Source organism: Falco biarmicus, chromosome 5, assembly GCF_023638135.1.
Source record: "Falco biarmicus isolate bFalBia1 chromosome 5, bFalBia1.pri, whole genome shotgun sequence".
Taxonomy (NCBI): Eukaryota; Metazoa; Chordata; class Aves; order Falconiformes; family Falconidae; genus Falco; species Falco biarmicus.
The window spans coordinates 61,461,645-61,482,833 of NC_079292.1; the positions used below are offsets into that span (position 1 = coordinate 61,461,645).

The 21,189-nt window shown below is 36.7% G+C and overlaps 1 protein-coding gene across 1 annotated transcript in view; it reads left to right on the forward strand.

The window, feature by feature from the left end:
* The window catches only part of SLC41A2 (solute carrier family 41 member 2), a 58,998-nt gene that overhangs the window by 28,598 nt on the left and 9,211 nt on the right, over window positions 1-21,189 (forward strand). The window contains exons 7-10 of the mRNA XM_056339852.1: window positions 2,590-2,737; window positions 3,295-3,374; window positions 17,175-17,306; window positions 18,276-18,424. Of these exons, the coding sequence (XP_056195827.1) occupies window positions 2,590-2,737; window positions 3,295-3,374; window positions 17,175-17,306; window positions 18,276-18,424 (509 nt within the window). The remainder of the gene's footprint in view (window positions 1-2,589; window positions 2,738-3,294; window positions 3,375-17,174; window positions 17,307-18,275; window positions 18,425-21,189) is intronic.

The following is a 21,189-nucleotide window of genomic DNA, read 5'->3' on the forward strand; positions in this document are numbered from 1 at the left end:
TTGTAAAGCTACTCTTGCTTCTGGCTATTTGCTGACTTCTGAAATGGCCCTGTTGCACTGCTGATACAAATTATATTTATTTTAGTTATAAGTCATGAATCATTATACAATAGCGAGACTGTCTTCTCATATTATTTTTTCCTTTCTTTAATACTTCTTACAAAACATTTCTGTGGCAGGACGACATGTGTATGTATATTTTATATTTTACATAGTTATTAGTTATTTAGAAGTTACCAATTAAATAATTCTTCGTTAGTGTTAGTTGTTCGTTTCCTGGAGTGATTTCAGTTTTATCTATATGTTCCAACCCCCACCCCGAAGAAAGGAATTATACTTTACTTATTTTTAGTGTTGTTCATAATTCTTGGACTAGCTCTCTAAGCTTGGAGACTGGTGCAGGCAGGTAAATACTCTCCTTTTTTTTTATTAACACATTCTAACAAGTTGTTAGTGGAATTAAAGAAATTATTGTAAAATGCATACTTTTTTGAACCGTAATTTCCTTTCCTATATTGGTAGAAGTCCTGTAATAAAAAGTACAGTGGGCTAATTGTTGATGTACAAGTGAAAGAATTTTAAAATTTAGTGATTAATTTGGGTAATGTTCACAATTGTATCTGTATTTTGAGGTTCAGCGTTTGTTTGCAACAGAGGAACTTTGCTGACCAGCAGACTTTACCTTTTAATAAAATTGGCAACCTCTCAAAAAATGTGGCAGAGACTTGGAACTTACTTTGTGCCCTTTTATATTTTACTAAATATATTACATCAAAGCTATTTTCTCATTCTGACCTTTAAATCAGTTATTTGGCATCTGGTACATGCTAATGCCCCTACCTTGCATATGAGAGGAATGGACAGAGAGGAAGAAAGAAAAAGTAGCAGGGATACAGTATGATTTATGTCTTGCAATTGAGGAAAAAAAAAAAAAAAGAAAAACAGCGGGGGGGGGGGGAAGAGAGAAGATAAAAAATTTAAGTAAATACATGTAGAGTGCATGATGCCTTTCTATGTGACCAATTTTAGTGCACACTTGGGATCTTCATTGCAAGAGGAGGGAAGGGTACACTTACCTGGGCAGAAAGTAGTTCAAGAACTTTGCATCAGCATGTTTTTGTCTTTTTTTATTAAGTTTCCTAAAACAAAACTGTGATTATCAAATAAAGGAATCGTGTATTGTGTGTACTCTTTTGAGTAAGAACTCTTTACATTAGGCCCACCTCTTAGTTCACAGAAAGAGGAGAAAGGAGGGAAAAGCACCAGAAAGGAAGAAGAAGATAATATACTGTTAGATAAGGAAAGGAAAAAAATTACTTCTTTTTTGGCCTTTGTCTCATTCTTATTCTAATAGCTTTCTACTTTTAGCTTACCCAGTGAAAGCTATCTTACTATCTTTTCTGCTGGCTCTGCTGCAGAGGTTGTTATTAGTCAATGCTGAAGGATAGTAACTTCTAAAAACTCTACAGCAATTCTTCCAGGAGCAATTTTAGCTTCACCAAGATAACATCAAAGCAGTAATTGCTTGAATTTGCAGCCTTTGTAATAAGCCATAATACATGGGTGAGAATACTTTTTAATATACTAAATATTCTTTTTTAGTAAAGTGTTTGTGTGTTCTACATTAACTAGTTCAACCTGTTAATTTAAAATATGTTTTGCATCGAGTTGTCCAAATTCTGAAAGTTTAGACAAAATGTATTTAACATTAAATACATGACCACATTTCTCATAAAACTAAATATATGTAGAAGTGGAATGTTTACATAGTTGATATACATATACACATTTGCCATTAGGATAAATTTTCCATTATTTACCTTACAGTTGAATTAGGAAGTCTTGGATCACTGTAATAGCTTCTGTGTGGATGGGATTATAAAACCAAGTAATCTGAAAAAATACTGTTTCTTTGGAAGCAGCTGTTTGCCTTATAAGCTCAGCTTTGTGACGAGTTTGGAACACACTGGTGTTTCCAGTTGTGTTCCTATGAAATACGATGCAATTCTGATGGACAAGTGCAAGGAGCAGAATTGCGGCTCTGAATTTTTGGACTCAGACTGGTTATAAAACAACTGAGCTACTGGTATAAGTGTCTCGTTATGACACATTGTGCTTGCATCATTTTACATATGCTATTTTTGGGAAGATTACCATATTATCTGTGCTTTGGAAAGAAGGGGGAGTACACATGCTATGAATTTGTGTATAAACACATTTTCAATATATTAAGGGTTTTATTTTTGTAGATATGTTACAAAATAATGTTTTATGTTCCGCATCCTTATTGAATTTTTATAATAAAGCATCATACAAAAATCCTCTTCACATTTCGTTCTTTCTACAGATAGTTCTGTCCTTGAGAAGATGGGAGGCAGTGATCACAGATGGTAGATGTTAACCCTATTGTTTAACGCAGTGGTTGAAACTTTAGGTGCAGTAGTGACAAAGACTATTAAAATTCCTCAGTTGCATGATGTAGATTATAATTTATTTTAGAGTTATAAATTAGGTAAAATGTATACGAATGTCTTGAAATTAAACCAGGTTTTTGTTGTGGTTTTTTTCCCCCCTATATTATTATTTCAGAGACATATTACTATGTATCTCCTTTGGTTGGTGCCTTTTTTTTGGCTCTGACTCCGATGGGGATTGTCATAGCTGCCAAACACCCAGCTACCAGAACTGTTCTCCATTCAGGATGGGAGCCTGTTATAACTGCCATGGTTATAAGCAGGTAAGTCTATTTGTCCTACTTCAACTTAATAGTCATCCTGTGCCTCTACGAATCTTATTTAACACCTGATTGTGCTTAAAATAAACATTTAAGAAGACTCTAGAATGTAGAGTGTGAATAAACTTTGATCTTCCCAAAACAAGAAGTTACAAAGTTAAGTCACAGGTGGGAATGGAGCCAGCAGTAGCCTGTGGCAACGACTGAGCAGAAATGTGCTGTTATCAAATGAAGGAAACGGTGAGCTATTCATCTCCTCCAGTTTCCAATCAAGATTATACACTGATCTAAGAGATTATTTAATCCAGTGAAAGTTATGAATCTTAAAAGTGGAGTGATTGGCTGAAATTCTATCATCTTTTTATACAGCAAGTAAATTTCAGGATATAGATAACTATGTTAGTCTGTAGCTGAGAACAAGGTAATGGGGTGAGGGGGAAAGGTGAATTGAGAAGAAAATTGTGGCTTGAGGTGGTCTAAGACAGATGGCTAAAAAAGTTTTAAAATACTTATTAATGTACATGCTTGCCTTATTTCAAATACTGTACTTTGTTTTTCAGTATTGGTGGCCTTATTCTGGACACAACTGTATCTGATCCTAACTTAGTTGGAATTGTTGTTTATACCCCAGTAATTAATGGTAAGACTGACAGGATTGATACACCTTGGTTTGAGAAAAATCTATTACAGTAAACTTCTGTTATGCCAATTATTATCTGGAATATTAATTTCAAGTTTTGATTTTGCTGTCAACAGTTGTTTATTTGAACACTTAAGGACTGCTTCCTGTTCTTATTTACTACAACCCTTAAAACATGATAGGGAACGTGAGAGTGGGAACCTGAAGTACGCATTAAGAAACTGAAAGTGTAGATATTGAAGTAGTATATTCAAATACTAAATGATCAGATATTATATTGAAACAGTTATGGCTGAGGAAAATGTAGATAACATTTTATTCCAAAGGATTTTCTTACGGACATCCAAGGACAAATTTTCAAAACAGTAATTTATTATTTACATGTAATGTACATAGATATAAGAACTAACAGGGATGCTACAGGCAAGTAAATAGATTTCTCAAGAAAAATGTGTGTTGTTTACCATGCTTGGTATACACTTTCTAGGTGTGTAAGAATGTGAAATTTGTGAAAATTTGGTCCTTAAGTAGTCTATCTTCTAACTATAACAACAAGACAAATTTTATAAGAACAGTTAATATCTTATTAGGCTGATGCAGTTTGAAAATTCTTTTTTTTCCCCTATAGTGTCACAGGGTTGGTACACATTTAGTTTGCAATAGTTATTATCACCAGATCTGTTCCCACTGTATTACTGCCTATCGGTTCTTTTCCCCTTTTGTATTTCTCCATTTGAATTTTAACATCATTTTGCACTTTCTTTTATTGTTGATTTTTAAACAGTATCTCCAATTAGCAAGATGATTCTGACTTCTAATTTTTGGCTTACAAAGTGCTTTTGACTTAACTTGCCCTTTACAAATTCCATATGGGTATTTTTTATTCTGTTTTCTAAGCTATCAATTAAATTATGACCATTTGTTTTCCACCTTGATAATAAAATGTTAGTATGGACACAAAGTTGGAGTTTTGGACCACATTGCCCTGATATAATTAAGTTTCCAGAGGTTGCTAATGGAAATGTAGCATGGGATAGCACCAAAACATTTTTATAAGCTTTACTACAGTTGAGAGTTTATATATCTATTGCTGCGACCATTAGGCAAGCTGTTCAGTTAGAGGAGGAAATTACATTGTTTTGACAGAAGCATGTTCATGGCAAATTCATGTTAGCTTGTTTTACAGCTTTTATATCTTCTAGATGTTTATAAATTGTCTTTTTAATATTTTTTTCTAATACTTATGTAGGAATATACATTTCACTGATACACAGATTCCCCAGGTCATCCTTTTTGGCCCTTTTTAAAGATATATTTTCTGGTTTCCCCATTACAGCCCTCTGGTATTCTTTAACTTCCAAGATAATCAGTTTGCAGAAATGATCTCTGATAATTCATGGATTGTTCATCTAGCTCTCTAAGGATACACTAAATTTAACTTACCCTCAGGCTCTAATACATATCAGTTTGTGATATCACCATTTTTATGAAGGCAGTAGATAAAAGGAATTGAGTATTTCAGTCTTCTATAGATTATGTTGCTTGTTCTTTCCCATTAAGGGAAAGAATATTTCTTTCTTTCTTACTTTTAGTATGAAGCATTTCTGTGTTGCCACTTGCGTTCCTTGCTAACTGATTTTTTACACTTCGGCCTTTATTCTTCCTTGCCTGTGCCTTGCCTTTATGTTGATTCAAAATTGCAAGTACTTGCATCTACCTTTTGTGTATTTCCATTTTGATTTCCAGATACCTAAAAGGCAAGGCAGACATGTTGATCTTTCATATTTTTTCTGCTTTACATCTGTAACTTTTCTTAGTAGCCCTTTTTGGTAGTCCCCTGGATTTGCTTCCTAAGAGAAGAGGATTGTTTTTTATTTTTAGGCAGGTGCACCCAAACCAGTGCTCTTACCAGTGGTCTTGCTTTCCTAGATGGCATCCCTTGATTGCAAAAACCAACTGTCTGGTGATTGTTTCTTACTGTTTCCTCATAGGTTTCTATTTCTGCTCCAGTACAGTACCAAAATACTTCGGGATTTTCTCTATAGACTTACTAATTCTAGACTTGCTCCCTGCAATATATACACAGGTCTCATGGATGCACACCTTCCTCAAGGTCTTCTACCAGATGTTGCCATGATGATGGTCTTTTACCCTGTAGCAATTACAGACTGCTCCTATAAGTGGGACTATGCATCCTATTCGAGGTCATTTTCTTTCACAGAAATTGGCTGTGAAACCTGGATTGCCTGCATGTTTACATTTTACATTTTTAACATTTTTAGCTAATGATTTGACTTAAGTAAACAAATTGCTAAGAATGACAGCTTACTATAAACATGCCCCTAGATAAAAGGGCAAATGTAGCACTTTGTTTCTTATTTTCTTTCCTAAGTTTATCAACAGAATTAAGGCAACGTGCATACATGCTTTTGAACTGCCTTTGGAGAAGAACTAGCCAAAAGGTCTATGTAGTCCTGGATGATTAGCTGACAGGTCAAAAGATCCTTGAAGAATTAGGCAGGTGGAAGAGAGTGAAAGCTGGGGCTATTGGAGCAGGCAGGGAGAGAAAGAGTCCTTCAAGAAGGCAGGGTCAGCAAGAGCTGTGGCAGTCCCACAGTGGTCCTGTGGTGATGATTCCTGTGATGATTGTACCACCCGCATTCAAAATGTTGCTTTTTTTCTAAGTTTTGTATTTCTAGACTGTTCTTAGTCTTTGTCATATTGCCCCCTGGACTAGTACGGAATGCCTGAGAATGTTATTTTTGAAGCCACACCAGGTGCCTTACTCTGTTGTTCATCTGGATTTTTCATGCCTAGCTCCTTCTTGTTTTGTTATCCATAAAGCAGGCTTTTCCAAGCTCTCAAAAGTTTAAACTTCTTCAGTGACTAGTAATGGACCATCAGCAAATTGTTTATAGTCTGGTGTTTGTATTTTTGGGACCTTTGCTATTATCCCAGACTTAAACTCTACATTGTAAGAAGAGAAACCTCCCACCAAGCTTCATTTTGGAGCTCATAGCAAGCTCATTAACAAGCTCACAATAAGCCTAATAGGCCAAGACTAGAGTCTTGCAACCTTAGCTATAAGGTAAAGTTAACCCTTCAAGGGCCGTGGCCTGTTACTACCAATAACAATAATACTTTTGCAGTGCCACTGGACAACAACAGAAGCACTAAGGAATTTTGGTTTTCCCTCATCCACAGAAGAGCAGGGGGGAGTAATGTGTAAGTGTTGTATGTGCATGTGCTAACCCCCTTAACCCTCAGAATTAGTAAGGACAGAGGCATTTTTATTTGAAAATTTTAAGAAAATATGTTCTGTGTAGAGGATGCAGAGTGAGCCCGTTTTATGGTACATCTCCTGGAAAAGGAAATTGTAGGTAGGTGATTTTTTTTGGTTGCTGTTAGATTAGACTCTCCTGGGTTTCATAATTCTACTGGCACCTTTTGATATTTCTGGTCAGTATAGTGTAGTAACCCGGGGTTTAGGAAATCTCTCAGTTAAAAAAGCACATCTGTTGACATTCATTTACTGACATAAAAGGTGTGCTAGACCACTTAACAGATGGCTTTTAAACATTACTGTTGCAGAAAGCTTTCTCTACGAGTTCTTTCCTGGCCTTGGAATTCTCATTGTAAGCCTAAGCAGTGAAAGGGACTGAGGGTTTTCCCCTCAAAACACTTTTCACATGCCTTTTTCTTTCTCTTACCTTAAAGTTTGTTATCCCTATGACACAGAAAATCAGAAAGAAACCAGGGAGACCTGAAAGAAATACTGTAACCTGTTGGGATTGTGTCTAGCCAAAATTTGAGGACAGTGTAGATGTGTCCAGGATTTCAAGCTGTCATTGGGGTTTTTCAGTGCCAGTTGCCATATCCTGAATTCCTGAACAGTATGCACTGCAAAGTGGTCAGGTGTTAGGCTTCCTGTGTGCACCATTAAGTAGCTTTCAGCCTGGTTCTGTCTAGATGGTTTGCATATTATTAGATGTGATACAAGTTACTTTCATCAACTGTGTTACAGTGTGGAGCCATAAATCTTTTGGTTTAAGAAATATTGGTCTGGAATTGAGCAACCTCAAAGTTTCATACATCTATTAATAATAATTGCAAAGATTTGCCAAGAATATTAAAATAGTTCTTAAGCAGACAGGCATTTATAGTCAGCTTTACTGCTGGTGACTAGAAGTATTTCAGAACCGCTTCTCCATTTTTTGCCTGTTAAACACATTTCTTGAGATGAATAATTATTTTTAATTCTATGCTTGGTTGGGTTAAATTGTAACTCTTCTTTTTAACAATAAATAAATAATTTTGAGCTTTCAGCCACTGTGGTACTTACAAGCTACTTGAGATTTAGATATCTGTGTTTCATGTACTGAAGTTCTGAATAAAATAGCTAAGCCCAAGTGTGGCTGTGCTTCAGCCTAGATACTCAAGTTGATCTTTATGTTTATTAATGGGTGAGATGGTTAAAATTTGTAAATCTTCTTACAGCATCACAGCATGTTGAATTTGACTCAGGAATTGCAATTTGCAAGTCACCAAGATTTTTTTGCACAGAATGAAAATAATGCCTTAAACAATTGTATGCTTCTGAATATGCAGCAGAAATGAACTAAGGTGCAGTTAACAGATAGAGATTTTCCTCTCCATTTTTGTTGTATGCTTAGACAAAACATTGTGAGATACCTTCTCAGTATTTGCATTTCATGACTTACTGCATAATAACCAACATGTTGGTAGACTTTACCCCATTTTTATGCATCTTGTGGAATGGAGGTTCAGCAAATTAATTCTGATAACACCTGAAAATCAGAAAAGCTTTGCAGGCTTTAATGTAGAAAAACTTGCCTTTGCAGATGGTTTGAAGCAGTACTTTTAAAGAGTAATGCAGACCTGTTGTAATATTTCTTACTCTTTGGCTGTACATATTGTAAGTGTGCTTGATATCTGGAGGGAATAAATGTAGATCAAGGAATATAAGAAACTCATATGAGAAAATTTAACACAAAACTTGCTGAATGCCTGTTGTCTGGAAGATGAAAGTTAAGCTTATGTTATATATTCCCCAAACAATACCTTTTTAATCTATTAGTATGGTAAATTGAATGAAAGACTTTCAGGTTTTTCAAGAGAGCTTTTGCTGTAAATTGTTTATAGAGAATATGGAAAGAAAACACCCAAAACCCATTCCACCTGAAAAAAAAAAAAGTAGTATTTTTTAATAATTGTATATTTTAAACTCTTACGGCATAGTTATACTGTCAGCTTTCACGCAACAGAGTAGTGCTTTGATTAGAAGATGACCATTGTCCCAGAGAGCTGAGCATCTGAAATTTGGCTCTGTAAATTACATGGGAAAACAGTAGTGTACTTGTGTGGTTGTAGAACAGATTGGCTGGGTAGCAAATTAATTTTCTGCATCCTGAATTGGAAAGAATGTGATAGTCTCAGAAGGCACATAGACTGTACGAGAACTTTATAATTCAGTCTTTATTTTGGCATGAAAAAGGAGGAGGGTTTTGATTTTGGGTATTTACTTCTGATGCATTATTGGGTGATAGTTTTACTGTTTTTTAGTTACCAATCTGCACATGTAGATCTGCATATTCTATGCTATTATAGATGTGTGTTCTTTCTTTTAAGTATTAGTTGTAAATTTTTTACATTTCAGTAATCATCAGTTTTCACAACAGTTACATTCAGAATATTACCGGTTTTTGACACTCAAGGATCAATTTTTTATTAGGCATAGGAAAGAAATGATTTATGAGTCAAAACATAAAATGTAATAGTTTGCATATATAATGTTATCTCAAAGACTTCTCTTAAAAAAAAGTCCCTATAGAAAAAGTTAATAATTTCCAACTGCTTTCCTTCAAACATTTTTAAGCATTAAAAGAAATCCTACAAAAAAGAAATATGGATTAAAAAAAACAACCAAAAAAGGTAACTAGTTAAGCTAGGCTTCTAACCTAAGTATTTCACTTGTATAAAACATGATTCTTCAAAGTTAGTGGTAGCGAGATCAGGACAAAATTGGTCTTGAATTTTCTGAAAGACAATACAACTATTCAAAAATTTAGAGCATTTGGTCACTATTGTAACTGAGATTCTTTTTCTTCATTTTCATTTTATTTTTGTAATATAAATGGCATCCAAAAGCAACTTGTTGTACTCCAAAAAGAGTAATTGGCAAAACTATTTTGAACTGTGTTATGCTCAGGAGTGCACAAAAGTGAGAAACTTCTTGCCTTCCCTCTCTTGATAGTTTTACAAGAAAAATGAATTTGGGAATTGTGTTGGCCTAATTCTGCCCTATGTGGATATTAATTGATTCTAGTCCCATTGCGCAAGCTGTATGGTAGATGCTTGGGAACAACATGGTATTCTGTGGCTCATTAATTTCTCTCCATATAACTGGATTTCTAAAAATCTTTTATCTCATTGAATTGGTATGCATGTGGTTTGCCCATTCTTACACAATCATTTGTGTGCCCCATCGTGCAACTTCTTTACAGTCTTGTGAACAGTTATGGCACTGGTCATTAAAGGCTTTATGTAGGCTTTGTTTTGTGCTCTCAGTACTTTCATAGGAGGCAGTTTTCTGCAGGAACTTTTCTTTATTTATACATATTTAAGAAAAATAAAAAAAGGAAGAATGAGATTGGGACCTACAGGAAAGGAGGTGACTTTATAAATAAGGTAATTGAATACTGCTTTAGAAAATTGCACTTGCCTATTGTACAGTCCTCCTCTGGTGCTAAACAAGTACCTTAAACCAGATTTTCTACTGATTAATAATAACTTAATTCTTCTCTTTTTCTGGAATCCCTGAATTAGAGATTCTGGATCTGAGTTGGAGAAATACTAAACATTCATTGGTACAAATGAAATAATTGAGAAATCTGCTTTAAATGCATAAACATTTTGGGAAGAAAACACTTAAATATTTTACATTGAATGTCCAAAACTGAAAAATGCTCTTTGCAGACAGTACAAAAATATCACTTCACAGGTATGTTTTAAAAATAAATACATTAATGTTTGTAAAACATTCAAATTTATAGTGACAAGCACTACTGAAAAGCAGAAAGGAAACTAGTAAGTCTATTCAGTTCAAGCTGTGAATAGGGGATACTAAATCAGACTGTCAGGCATTCATTATATGCTAAGGATAAAGCAAAATATCAAAGTGGTGTTTATTTAGGCAATACTTTGTGATATTTAATTAAAGGTCTGAGAGGAAGAATAGTCGCATTATTCTACTGCATCATAATTTATACAAATTCAACCCTTGGAGCATTTACAGATAGGTTACTATACAACCTAGAGGGCTGCATTTACTGTGAACTTTGGCTTTGGAACACCTTAATTCTGGGTGCCTGGCCTTCTGCAGATAAACTAAAACCCTGAGCAAGGGACTCCCAACAGTGTCACAGGAATACAAGTCTGCTCAGAATTCAAAATTTAGAATCTTTAGGTGAGGTTAGATGGATACATCTGTTCTCCAAACCCAATAAGTGAGTAGTGCTTGCTCTGTTCGTTTGAAACATAGCTGAAATAGAGTTGGGAGGAAGAGGTGGCTTTATTTACTTTTTTATAAAATCACAGACATGTTTAGGTTGGAAGGGGCCTTTTGAGATGTAGTCCAACACCCTGCTGGAGCAGGGTCCACTAGAGCAGGTTGCCCAGTACTGTGTCCATTAGGATTTTGTAAATCTACACAGATGGAGACTCCACAATCTCTCTGGACAACCTGTTTCAGCGTTTGACTGCCCCCACCATAAAAAACGTGTGTGGGGGGTTGTGTTCAGATGGAATATCTTGTGTTTCAGTTTTTTCTCATTGCCTCTTGTCCTGCCATTGGGTGCTACTGAGAAGTCCCCTGGCTCCCGTGTCTTCATCCCTCCCCTCAGGTATTTATACACATTGACAAGATCCTTCTGAGCCTTCTCTTCTCCAGGCTGAACAGTCAAAGCTGTCAACCTCTCCTCATATAAAAGATGCTGCAGTCCTTGTGGCCTTGTGTTGGACTCACTCTAGTAAGTCCATTTCTTGTACTGGGGAACTCAGAAATGGACATGGTGCTCCAGATATGTCCTTATCAGTGCAGAGTACAGAGGAAGCATCACCTCCTTTGGCTTGCTGGTGATGCTTTCCTAATGCAGCCCAGGATGCTGTTGACTTTTGCCATAAAGGTGGATTGCTGGGTCGTAGTCAATTTTGTGTCCTCCAGGATGCCCCGTCCTTCTCTGCAGAGCTGCTCTCCAGATGGTCAGCTCCCAGCCTGTACTGGTGCATGGGGTTATTCCTACCCATTTGTGTTTCCTTTTGTTGAACTCAAAGAGATACCTCTCAACACAATCCTCCAGCCTAACCAGTTCCCTCTGAACGGCAGTACAACTCTGTGGTTTATCAGCCAATCCACCCAGTTTTTCCTGGAAAATGTTATCCAGTTTATCAAAACATGCAGCATAAGATCTGAGTGAAAAAAAACAGCCCAGCGTGTTACTCAGAGCATTGCATGGTCTAAGACTAGTATGTGTCAGTAACGCCCATCCAGCTTCCCTTAACTTCTGGGGTTTTTACTTGTAATGAAGGTTATGAGACACATATTTGCTTTGAAATGTTCTTTAAGATGCATTGATTTAAAGTACGTTTGATGTAGTTTTCTGAATAGCATGGTTACTTCTATTATTGGAATTCCTTTTTCCAGATAATGATTAATAGAATCATGCCCGTAGGCTTATTCACAAATACATGACATGGTTTTGGCTCTGCTTTGAGTACGGGATTCTGTGCTTTTTAGACAAAGAAGTGTGATAACAATTTTCAGAAGAAGCATTCTTGCTTATCCTTTAACTGGTTCGATAAAATGATGAGGTTTTCAATTTTCTTTTAATGTCTTAAGTCAGCTTGACATCCTTCACACTTTAGCAGACAATGTCTCTTGTGCTTATTGACAAAGTAGCACTTTCATACTGAAGTTAAATACATCTGCTCTTCTGAGAGGAATTCAATAACAGTTACAGGATTTTACTTTTTAAAGAAAGTATTTTCCTCTGTGTTGCAGTGCTCACAAGAATGAAAAGAAGCTAACAAATTTAGTGTTTGTTGTAAAGTATTTGCTGTGATGACTGCAATACTGTCTTCCAGGAAATTTTTTTTTCTGACTGAAGTGCTCATGGAAACAGTTCTCATACATGTCTACAGAGGTTCTCATGGTATGAGCAGCTACTGAGCACGTGACCATTTTATGTATTCAGAAGACGCTGGGAAACTATCAGTTTTGTGTATTGACATCTTGTCAACCTAGACAATTTTATCTGTTTTCTTCTTCTTGCAAGGATCTGATTAATCTGATACTGCCAAGATAACTTCACGTGCACAGTAACTGCTGTTACAAAACAGAGTATCTCTGTACATATTGAAGTGATTCCTTCAACAGCTTTATATGAGTCCTTGTATAACCAGCAGAATAATAATGAAACCAGATTCTGTGCTGATTTGCATCCTGAGTTTTTAGAGCACTAGATAGCACTTTCAACCCCCAGTGTTCCCTATGGCCTTGTGTCCCTGCAAATACCCGCTGCTCACAACGTTCTCTCCATTCTCCCTCTGCTTTCTACGTCATTGTTTCTCTTCTGTGTCACTGAAGTACTGGCTGAGCAAAAGGCATCGTGCCTAGCTCCAACTAGGTGCTGACTGGCCAGCTGGTGTGCTTATGCTGCTCACATCACTGCCTTTGTCTCACCAAAGGCATGGGTTTGAATCTTTTTCTTTATTTACCTAGCCACTGTTTCCTTTTTGTTATCTTGTTTAACATACTTGGAGGTAGTTAGTATCTCTATCCTTGGGTCAGATGTGGTTGAAATTGGCCCAAAGGTTCAAAAATAATTAGAAGGAAGAACTAGTAGATGAATGGACAGAACTAAAAGACGGTGTGACTGCTGCTGTCCCTCACCATACATCGTCAGCTGTGAGATGAGCAGAATGTATGGATTCTAGAAGCTTTTTACACTGCAGTACACCTGCCTATTTTCTGTAAGTTAAAAACATACCACTGATACTGGATTGTTGAGACTTAGACTGAATGAATTTTAAAATCATTTTGCTTAACATACGAATATTGTATTTTCAGTTAGCTAAAATAGATTGTATATGTTCAACTTAGCTGTAATTAAAATAGAAAAGTGAATGTTGCACCTCTGGAAATCACACTCCATACCGACTGTTTTGGTTAGCAGGTCAGCTTACTTTGCAGAGCAGGTACACCCTACTTTCGCCAGTATCCTGTGGCTGACCAGTTTGTTTTGGAATCACTTCCAATAATTTTCAAACATTTTTCTTGTTATCTACATGATAAACAGGCCTTGGGGCATACTTTATCTAAATGATGGTTATAAAAGTAAACAGATATGTAATAGCTATCTGTCAAAGGACTGACCACCCATCTTGTCCACCATCTATGACCACCATAGACTCGTCCGTGTCTGTGTTGTCTGATGGTTTGTTTATTGCCATTTCAAATGGACAAATTTCCATTTTCTTTTCTCTCACTCAGTTTCCTTTGTTTTTAATTAGGGAAAGAGGTCTAGATCATCTGTCATATTTCTGATTATCTGAATTTTTTGAAGCAGAAGATTATCAGTCACAAGAGGAAATTGAATATGTCCTAGGAAATACTTGAAATCTAGGGGGTTTGTGCCAATGTGGTTTATATTTGCATTGCTACAAATCTCAAAACATACCTTGAAAAACAGCCCTATTTTCTTCTACCTTTTATTGCTTCTCATAGTGCTATATAAAAGATATGGATAGTGAGAGAAGAGTTTACTAATTTTTTCTTTTAATATTGTTTTGAATGTATCAGTTATTGCAGTTGTTAGACTGCTTGTAATTACCCAGATTGCTTTTATTGCCTCTTTTTTTAAGCAGAAACTGTTTCATATTTTCTAGTCATATGGCACCATCCCCAGCTTTGTAGCTCTATTAAGAAGCAGTTTTACATAACAGCTTTTTCATAATTCAGTCACAGAAATTATCTGATCCCCATCCAAATGTAGTGCATTGGCCCTTAATTTTAGTTCTGCCTCCTTTTCCATACCCTGTTCTCATCAGCCAGAAGTCTCAGTTAGGACAGACTTTGGACCCTACTTAGATTGGTTTAAATCTGTTTAAGCCTCTTTTATAGTTTGGATAAATCCCTTGTTTTACTTCTCTTTCTGTAGTTTGTCTGAAAAAAAAAGCTACTGTTATTTTAATTTTCTTTGCAAATGCCACCTCAGCCTTTTGGTAGTTCATAATTTGTCCTTGTATCTCCTGACTGGGAAGATGCAGGTAAGCTTGATGAACAGTCATCTCTGCCAACGCCATGATTTTTTTCTAATACTATTTCCTGATTTGTATTTGAAGCTTTTTGCATAAAGTCATACTTTCTTATTAGGTTCAGCCATTAAATGTCTTTAAGCAGTGGTGAGGCAGAAAATCTTCTCAGTTAAAGATCTTTACTTTGCTTGTTTACTAACAAAAATTAGATCTTTGTCGTAACCACTCCATAGTCACCAATAGGATTTGGCAAATAGTGTCTTCTGGTGGCTGCAGGTATTTGTTCTGCAACCAAAGAAAGCACTAAGCATCAGATAAACAAATCAGTTCAACTACAATAAACAAGGGCTTTGTCCTTCTCAACTGGGGACAAGATCTGCATTACTTCTGCCTAATCATATCTTCTCCAAGCAACCCACTGCTGTATAAAGCATCTGCGTGTGTGTGTATGTAAGCATGTGCTTGATATGCAAGTAGACAGCTCTGGGGTGTAATAACAACAGCAGGATTTTATGCTAGTGCCACTGCATTCTGTAACATAGATATAACAAGTTGATTAAGTTTTCTATTCATTGATGTAAAAATTCATAGAACAGTCTAGGTTGGAAGGAAGCCTGAAAGCTCATGTGGTCTGACCTTTTGTGGGAAAGGATAATGAGATTATCTAGCACCCTGTCCAGTCACATCTTGGAAACCTCCATTGAAGGGGATTCCATCACCTCCCTGGGTGATCATTCCAGTGAATGATTATTCTCGCTGTAAATTTTTTTTTTCTAATTTTTTTTTCTAATATTGAGATGAAAGCTCTTCTGGTGCAACTTGCACCCATTGCCCCTTGTCCTCTCTGTGTGGCTCTTTGTGAAAAGAGAGCCTCTTTCCTCTTTGTAGCTGCCCTTTAAGTACTGGAAAACTGTGATGAGGTCTCCCCCATACTTTTCTCTTCTCCAGGGAGAAAAGACCTAATTCTTTCAGTCTTTCCTTATAGAGCAGGTTCTCCAGTCCTTTGATCATCTTCATGGCCCTCCTTCTGACCTTCTCCAGTCTGTGCACATCTTTCTTGAATTGTGGGGACCAGAACTGGTCACAGTGCTCCAGGTGTAGCCTGACAAGTGCTGAGTGGGATGATCTCATCTCTCTCTCTGTTAGTAATGCCCCCCGTTTGCCTTTGTTACTTCAGCAGTGCACTGCTAATTCATGTTCATCTCTTCCGCCTTACCCTTTCGGTAAGGTGCTCCCCGGCATTGCAGATCCTAGCCTGGTCTGGGCTCTTTGGTTATGTTGTCCCAGGTGCAGGACTTAACACTTGTCTTTGTTAAATTTCATAGTCTTCCAGCCTGTCCAGGTCTCTCTGTAAGATGGCTCTCCTGATGTGTCCATCTCACTACTCGGTGGTGAGGGTGCTTTCAGTCCCATCATCCAGGTGATTTATGAACTAAGTTGAACAGTGTGGGGCCCACTGTCAATCCCTGGAGGACCCCACTTGTGACAAGCTGCCAGCCTCCTCTAGAAACCATTGATCACCTACCTGTGAGTGTGACCTGTTAGCTAATTTCCTACCCACCTCACAGACTACCCATCCAGGCTGTAACTTGCTGATTTGTCTAGGAGGAAGCTGTGGGAAACTGTCCAGTGCCTTGCTGAAGATGGGTGTGACATTTGCCCTCTTCCAGTCATCAGGGATATCTCCTGATCTCCATGAGTATTGACAGTGACTTTGTAACAATGCCAGCCACTTCACATCCTAGGGTGATTGGTTTCACTGAAATCTCTTTTCTAATGGGAAGTATACCAACAGTTGTCATGGAGAAAACAATCTTCATCACTACCATTCTTTTTAAAATCATTCAGACACTTGTCTTGTCCTTTCACCCTGAATTATGAATGGCAGAAGATTATAGTTAATTCTGCTCTGTGACAAACGTGAACGAATAGATTAACTCTTGAAGTCTTCTCCAGCCCTATAATTCTGTGTGTGAAATCTGCATTTGTGCTTGTGGTGGTGAGTGCATCTGCTTTATGCTACGTATACTTGCCAGCAATACCGACCTAGGAAGGTAATCCAGCAACAGCACAACTATGTAGTACTTCTGTTGATCCAAGAGGGATTTCCAAAAAAAAGGGAGCAATAGAAGGGATTTCACCTGTGAGAACGCATCAGATCGAACCTTTTGGAGGAATCTTTCGCACTTACCATGAATTAAAACCGATCTCCGAATATCCAGATTTCCAGTTTAGATATTCCAAATATCCAGTGATACACCAAATTATAGCCCAAGTTTTTTGACTTATTTTAACGCTTGGTGTTAATCTGCTATAACTTATATACATTCTAAAGATGTTTCTCTTTTTGACTTTTGTGTGTAGAGGACTGTGGTAAACAAAGGAAGTTGATAAATTTGCAAAAATGTGGCCTACTAGAGAAAAAAATAGTTGAAAATTTACCACCTGTTCTGTTTTGTATTTCAGGTATTGGTGGTAATCTAGTAGCTATTCAAGCTAGCAGAATTTCTACCTACCTCCACTTACATAGCATTCCTGGAGAGCTGCCAGAAGAAGCCAAGGGTTGCTATTATCCATGCAGAACCTATTATGGTACAGGTGTGTATTAGTTGTTAAAACTGCTGTCTCATGTCTTCTCTTTCCCCCCCTTGTATGCCAGACTGTACCAGCAGTGAGAAACAGCAACAAACTGAACTTGTATGCAATTCAAAGGCAACAGAGGTTTGGCGGTTTCCTCTGTCTGCAGCTGTTTGCCTGTGAGAATCACAAGGAACTCCATGCAGGAGGTGATGCGTAGAGGGAAACACAGAGAAAGGTGTAACCCTGGCAAGGGTTGAAGGCAGGGACTGGTGAGGCAGGACACTGTGATAGCCACTCGGAAGGATTTCAACCTTCATTTTTCCTTAGCTTGTTTACCTGCTTCTAACCTTTGTCGTTTAACTTCAGAAGTTCAAAGCAATCTGCTGTTAGGACAAAACTTTATAGCTAACGTTATCACTAAGCCAAGTCCCTGATTTCCATTTCCCATTTGCCATTTTCTTTCTAAATTCTTGCTCCACAGCTTGTTCCTCCCCTGTATTGCCTCCTTTCCTAATAACATAGTAACTGTGGTGAAATGTGATGTGTCAACAGCACGTATTACACTTTCATATTTATGTATGAATTGGAACAGATGAGAAAGTGGTAAATGTGGGATTACATTTTAGAAATGCAAGATACTTTTGAGGATGTCTTGAATATGGTGTCCAAAACACTCTCTTTCCGAGGAAGTCTTAGGAGGTCACTTCAGCTCCAAAAAAAGTAGATGGTATTACACGAGTACAGAATGAAAGCAGTTTGCACCTTCTTCTGGAAGGGCCCTGCTTAACATTTCTGGCAGACGCTAGAGGTGGCTTTTTCCCCCACCTGTGAAAATCCTTGAGGAGGCTTTTAGCAGAAAATAATGCCTGCTGTTCCACAATAGTCAATGCTGTGAGATTCCAAAGCTGCTTTTTATATTGAAACTAGTAAAAATCTGATATAATAATAGAAGAGCTTAACAGAAATTTGGATTTTTTTTTATTGTAGGAGTAAATAACAAATCAGCCCAAGTTCTGCTTCTTTTGGTGATTCCTGGACACCTGATTTTCTTGTACACTATCCACTTAATGAAAAGCGGCCACACTTCTTTAACTCCAATCTTTATAGCAGTATATTTGTTTGCAGCTCTGCTACAGGTAAGAACAAGTACTTAAAAATGCTTGTATAAAATTAAGTTCTTGAAGAAAATTGTATTTTACCTGATTTCTGAAATCTCATTAATAGTACAAGAAAATATGGGTTAATACAAGCTTTCAGTACAGTTTTGAAGTAACTAATTATCTCCACCTATATACAGCTTACACAGGTGTATCTATATCGGGTGCTTTTCAGAAGACACTTGACTGCACTATTTCCCAGTTATGCATCTTGTACTTTCTCTTTCATGTGCTTCTTGGAACCTTTGCATCTAAAACCCCCTTCATTTTAGTCAGCTAGAGGGGAGATGGAGAGAAGGAAAAGTAACATTTATGAATAATGAACAGATCAAGGGAAACTCTGAAAGAACCCTCATGAAGTGGTTCACGTTACTCTTTTATTTAACATAGTCAAATATGCAGTAGATGAGAATGTTATGGCTTTCTTGGTGCATTCTTAATATTTATTAAAATTGAAATTAGTCTGACAGCCATCATTGTACAAGAAATTGGAATTGCATTAATTGTCAAACATTGTTTTGGCTGATCTTACCTAGTGGCCTGTTCATACCCAGCAAGGGCAGCTCTTGAAAGATGCCATTTGAAATAGAAATGTCTCACGGTGATATAATTTTACTTAGAGAAATCAATAATACAAAAATATATATTTTTTTAAAAATCCACTGCTGATTTTTACCTAAAATCTGGCTGAATTAATTATGATGTTTCATTGTACCTTAAGAAGAAAATTTGACCGTTCATGTGACACGACAAAAATACAGTTGAAATATCCATAAGTTAATAATACATACTGCTTCTCAAAATGTGACCAATTTAGTTTTAAAATACAAACAACATTATCATCAGTTAATCCTTAATTAAAATTGTGATTTTAAATGTTCTAAATTGTGTTTCTGTGTTTATTACAGTACTATTTCGATAAAGATGGGTTTCAAAAACTGCTACTATTTTAATTCCATATGAGAATTCTATGCTTTTTTGGTAGAATATAACCCATAACATTACGACCTTTGCAAGTGAGAATGTCATACTAAAAGTTATAAATTACTTTTCATTTTTCTCTTACATAATATTGCTAGTTTCCGTCCTTGTCGCTTCTTTTATGATGTGTTTACCTGAGGAAATGATGCTATTCCTTCACTCCGTGCTGGCTGGCTGGCTGTCCTTTCTAATAACTTTTGAATCCTTTAGCCCATTTCAGTCAAGTTTTTCTAAGTCTCAGCTCTCTCAGTGATTCTCGGTTCCTATAAACTTAACAAAACCAGGTTGGGGAAAGAGTTAATGCCTCTGCTGAAGGTAAGACTGCAGTGTGATTTCAGCCATTATTGCGTTTCAGAGATTTCACATGGGAATCAGCATGAATTCATAAATCCATATGAAAGCCATACAGTCCTCATGCTCACAGAGCTGCAATCATAATATGTTTAGGGATCCAACCTTTCCTTCAGCAGCAAAGGATAGGGTAAGATGTGTGAATGCAGAAGTTCACCTGAAAACCAAGTTAAGGCGTTAGAGTAGGATTTTCAGATGACGCAGTAATTCAGACCCAGCATTGGCACATATACATCTGTAAAGTTGGTTTTTATAAATGCAAGGTCTGATTGCTCAGTTTTGCAGTAGTGCATCTCCATTATAGTCCATAAGGTCACACCTGATTTTCTTGGTTTTTTTCACCTAGAAAGCAGACATACAGCTTTTTTTCTTTTTCCCCTGCTCCCTTTTATAGATTACTTCTCCTTCTGTCTTTAGCCATAACAGGCTGTTTGAGATGTATTTACTTTAAAACTCAGTAACTGTATTGTGCACTATAACTTCTCATGGGTCTTGACAGATTTACAATTTGGAACCCCCTGGTTTTTAACACCTTCTAAAATATTTAATGGATTCTTTTCCCCATTTTAATTATTCTGGCAAATTTCTAGTAGTGATTATTGTAGTTTTGGCTACCTCTAATTAGAGCAGATTTAAAATTTTCAGGGTTACAATTCTTGCTTTAACCCTTAAATCTTGAATGTATTTTATTTACGTGTCAGTCTGACGCACTTCCCTACTGCAACTGTGTGCTTTTAAGTTTCTCCTTTTTCAAGGAAAACACTTAGATATTTGCACTCATTCCTCTTCCCTTTTTTCAGTGACATCATCTATGCACCTGGATGTAATAAAGAACAATTTTCAAGCTGCCATTTCTTTTGGCATAAGCTGACATCTACTGATCTGGTTTTTTTCCATTTTTTTCCTATTACTTCTATTATTTTATATTTTTGTCCCAATGAGAGCTTTTCCAGTTCTGTAAAACTGAAAAACCTCACAGCTAATTGTCATTTCAGTTATGAACAAACCAAATCCATTAACAGTCTTGAGCAGTGAGAGATCTGCATTCTAGACCTTTTTTACATTATATTGGGCTTCGCATTTATTTTCACTTTGAATGGAAGGCATATGAAAATGGATGTCAAAAATTACAAGCCTGCTTTCAGGCGGCATCTTTTATATTTGAGGTGGTAGCTGATAATTTAATGGTACATAGTGATTCCCAAAGATGAGAGTTAATTATGGTCAGTCCTGTGTTTGAGGAGATTTAATATCACTGCTTTGCCCTTTCCAGTTCCTTACTTACATTGAGCTTGTTATTTACATTCTGATTGAGATTGTTAATTAACTTCAAGATCTCTTTATTATCTCTGATTGTCCAGCTCTGTGTTTGTTTAAAATGGAGAGGAAGTGGTTAAAGAAATGGCAAAAGT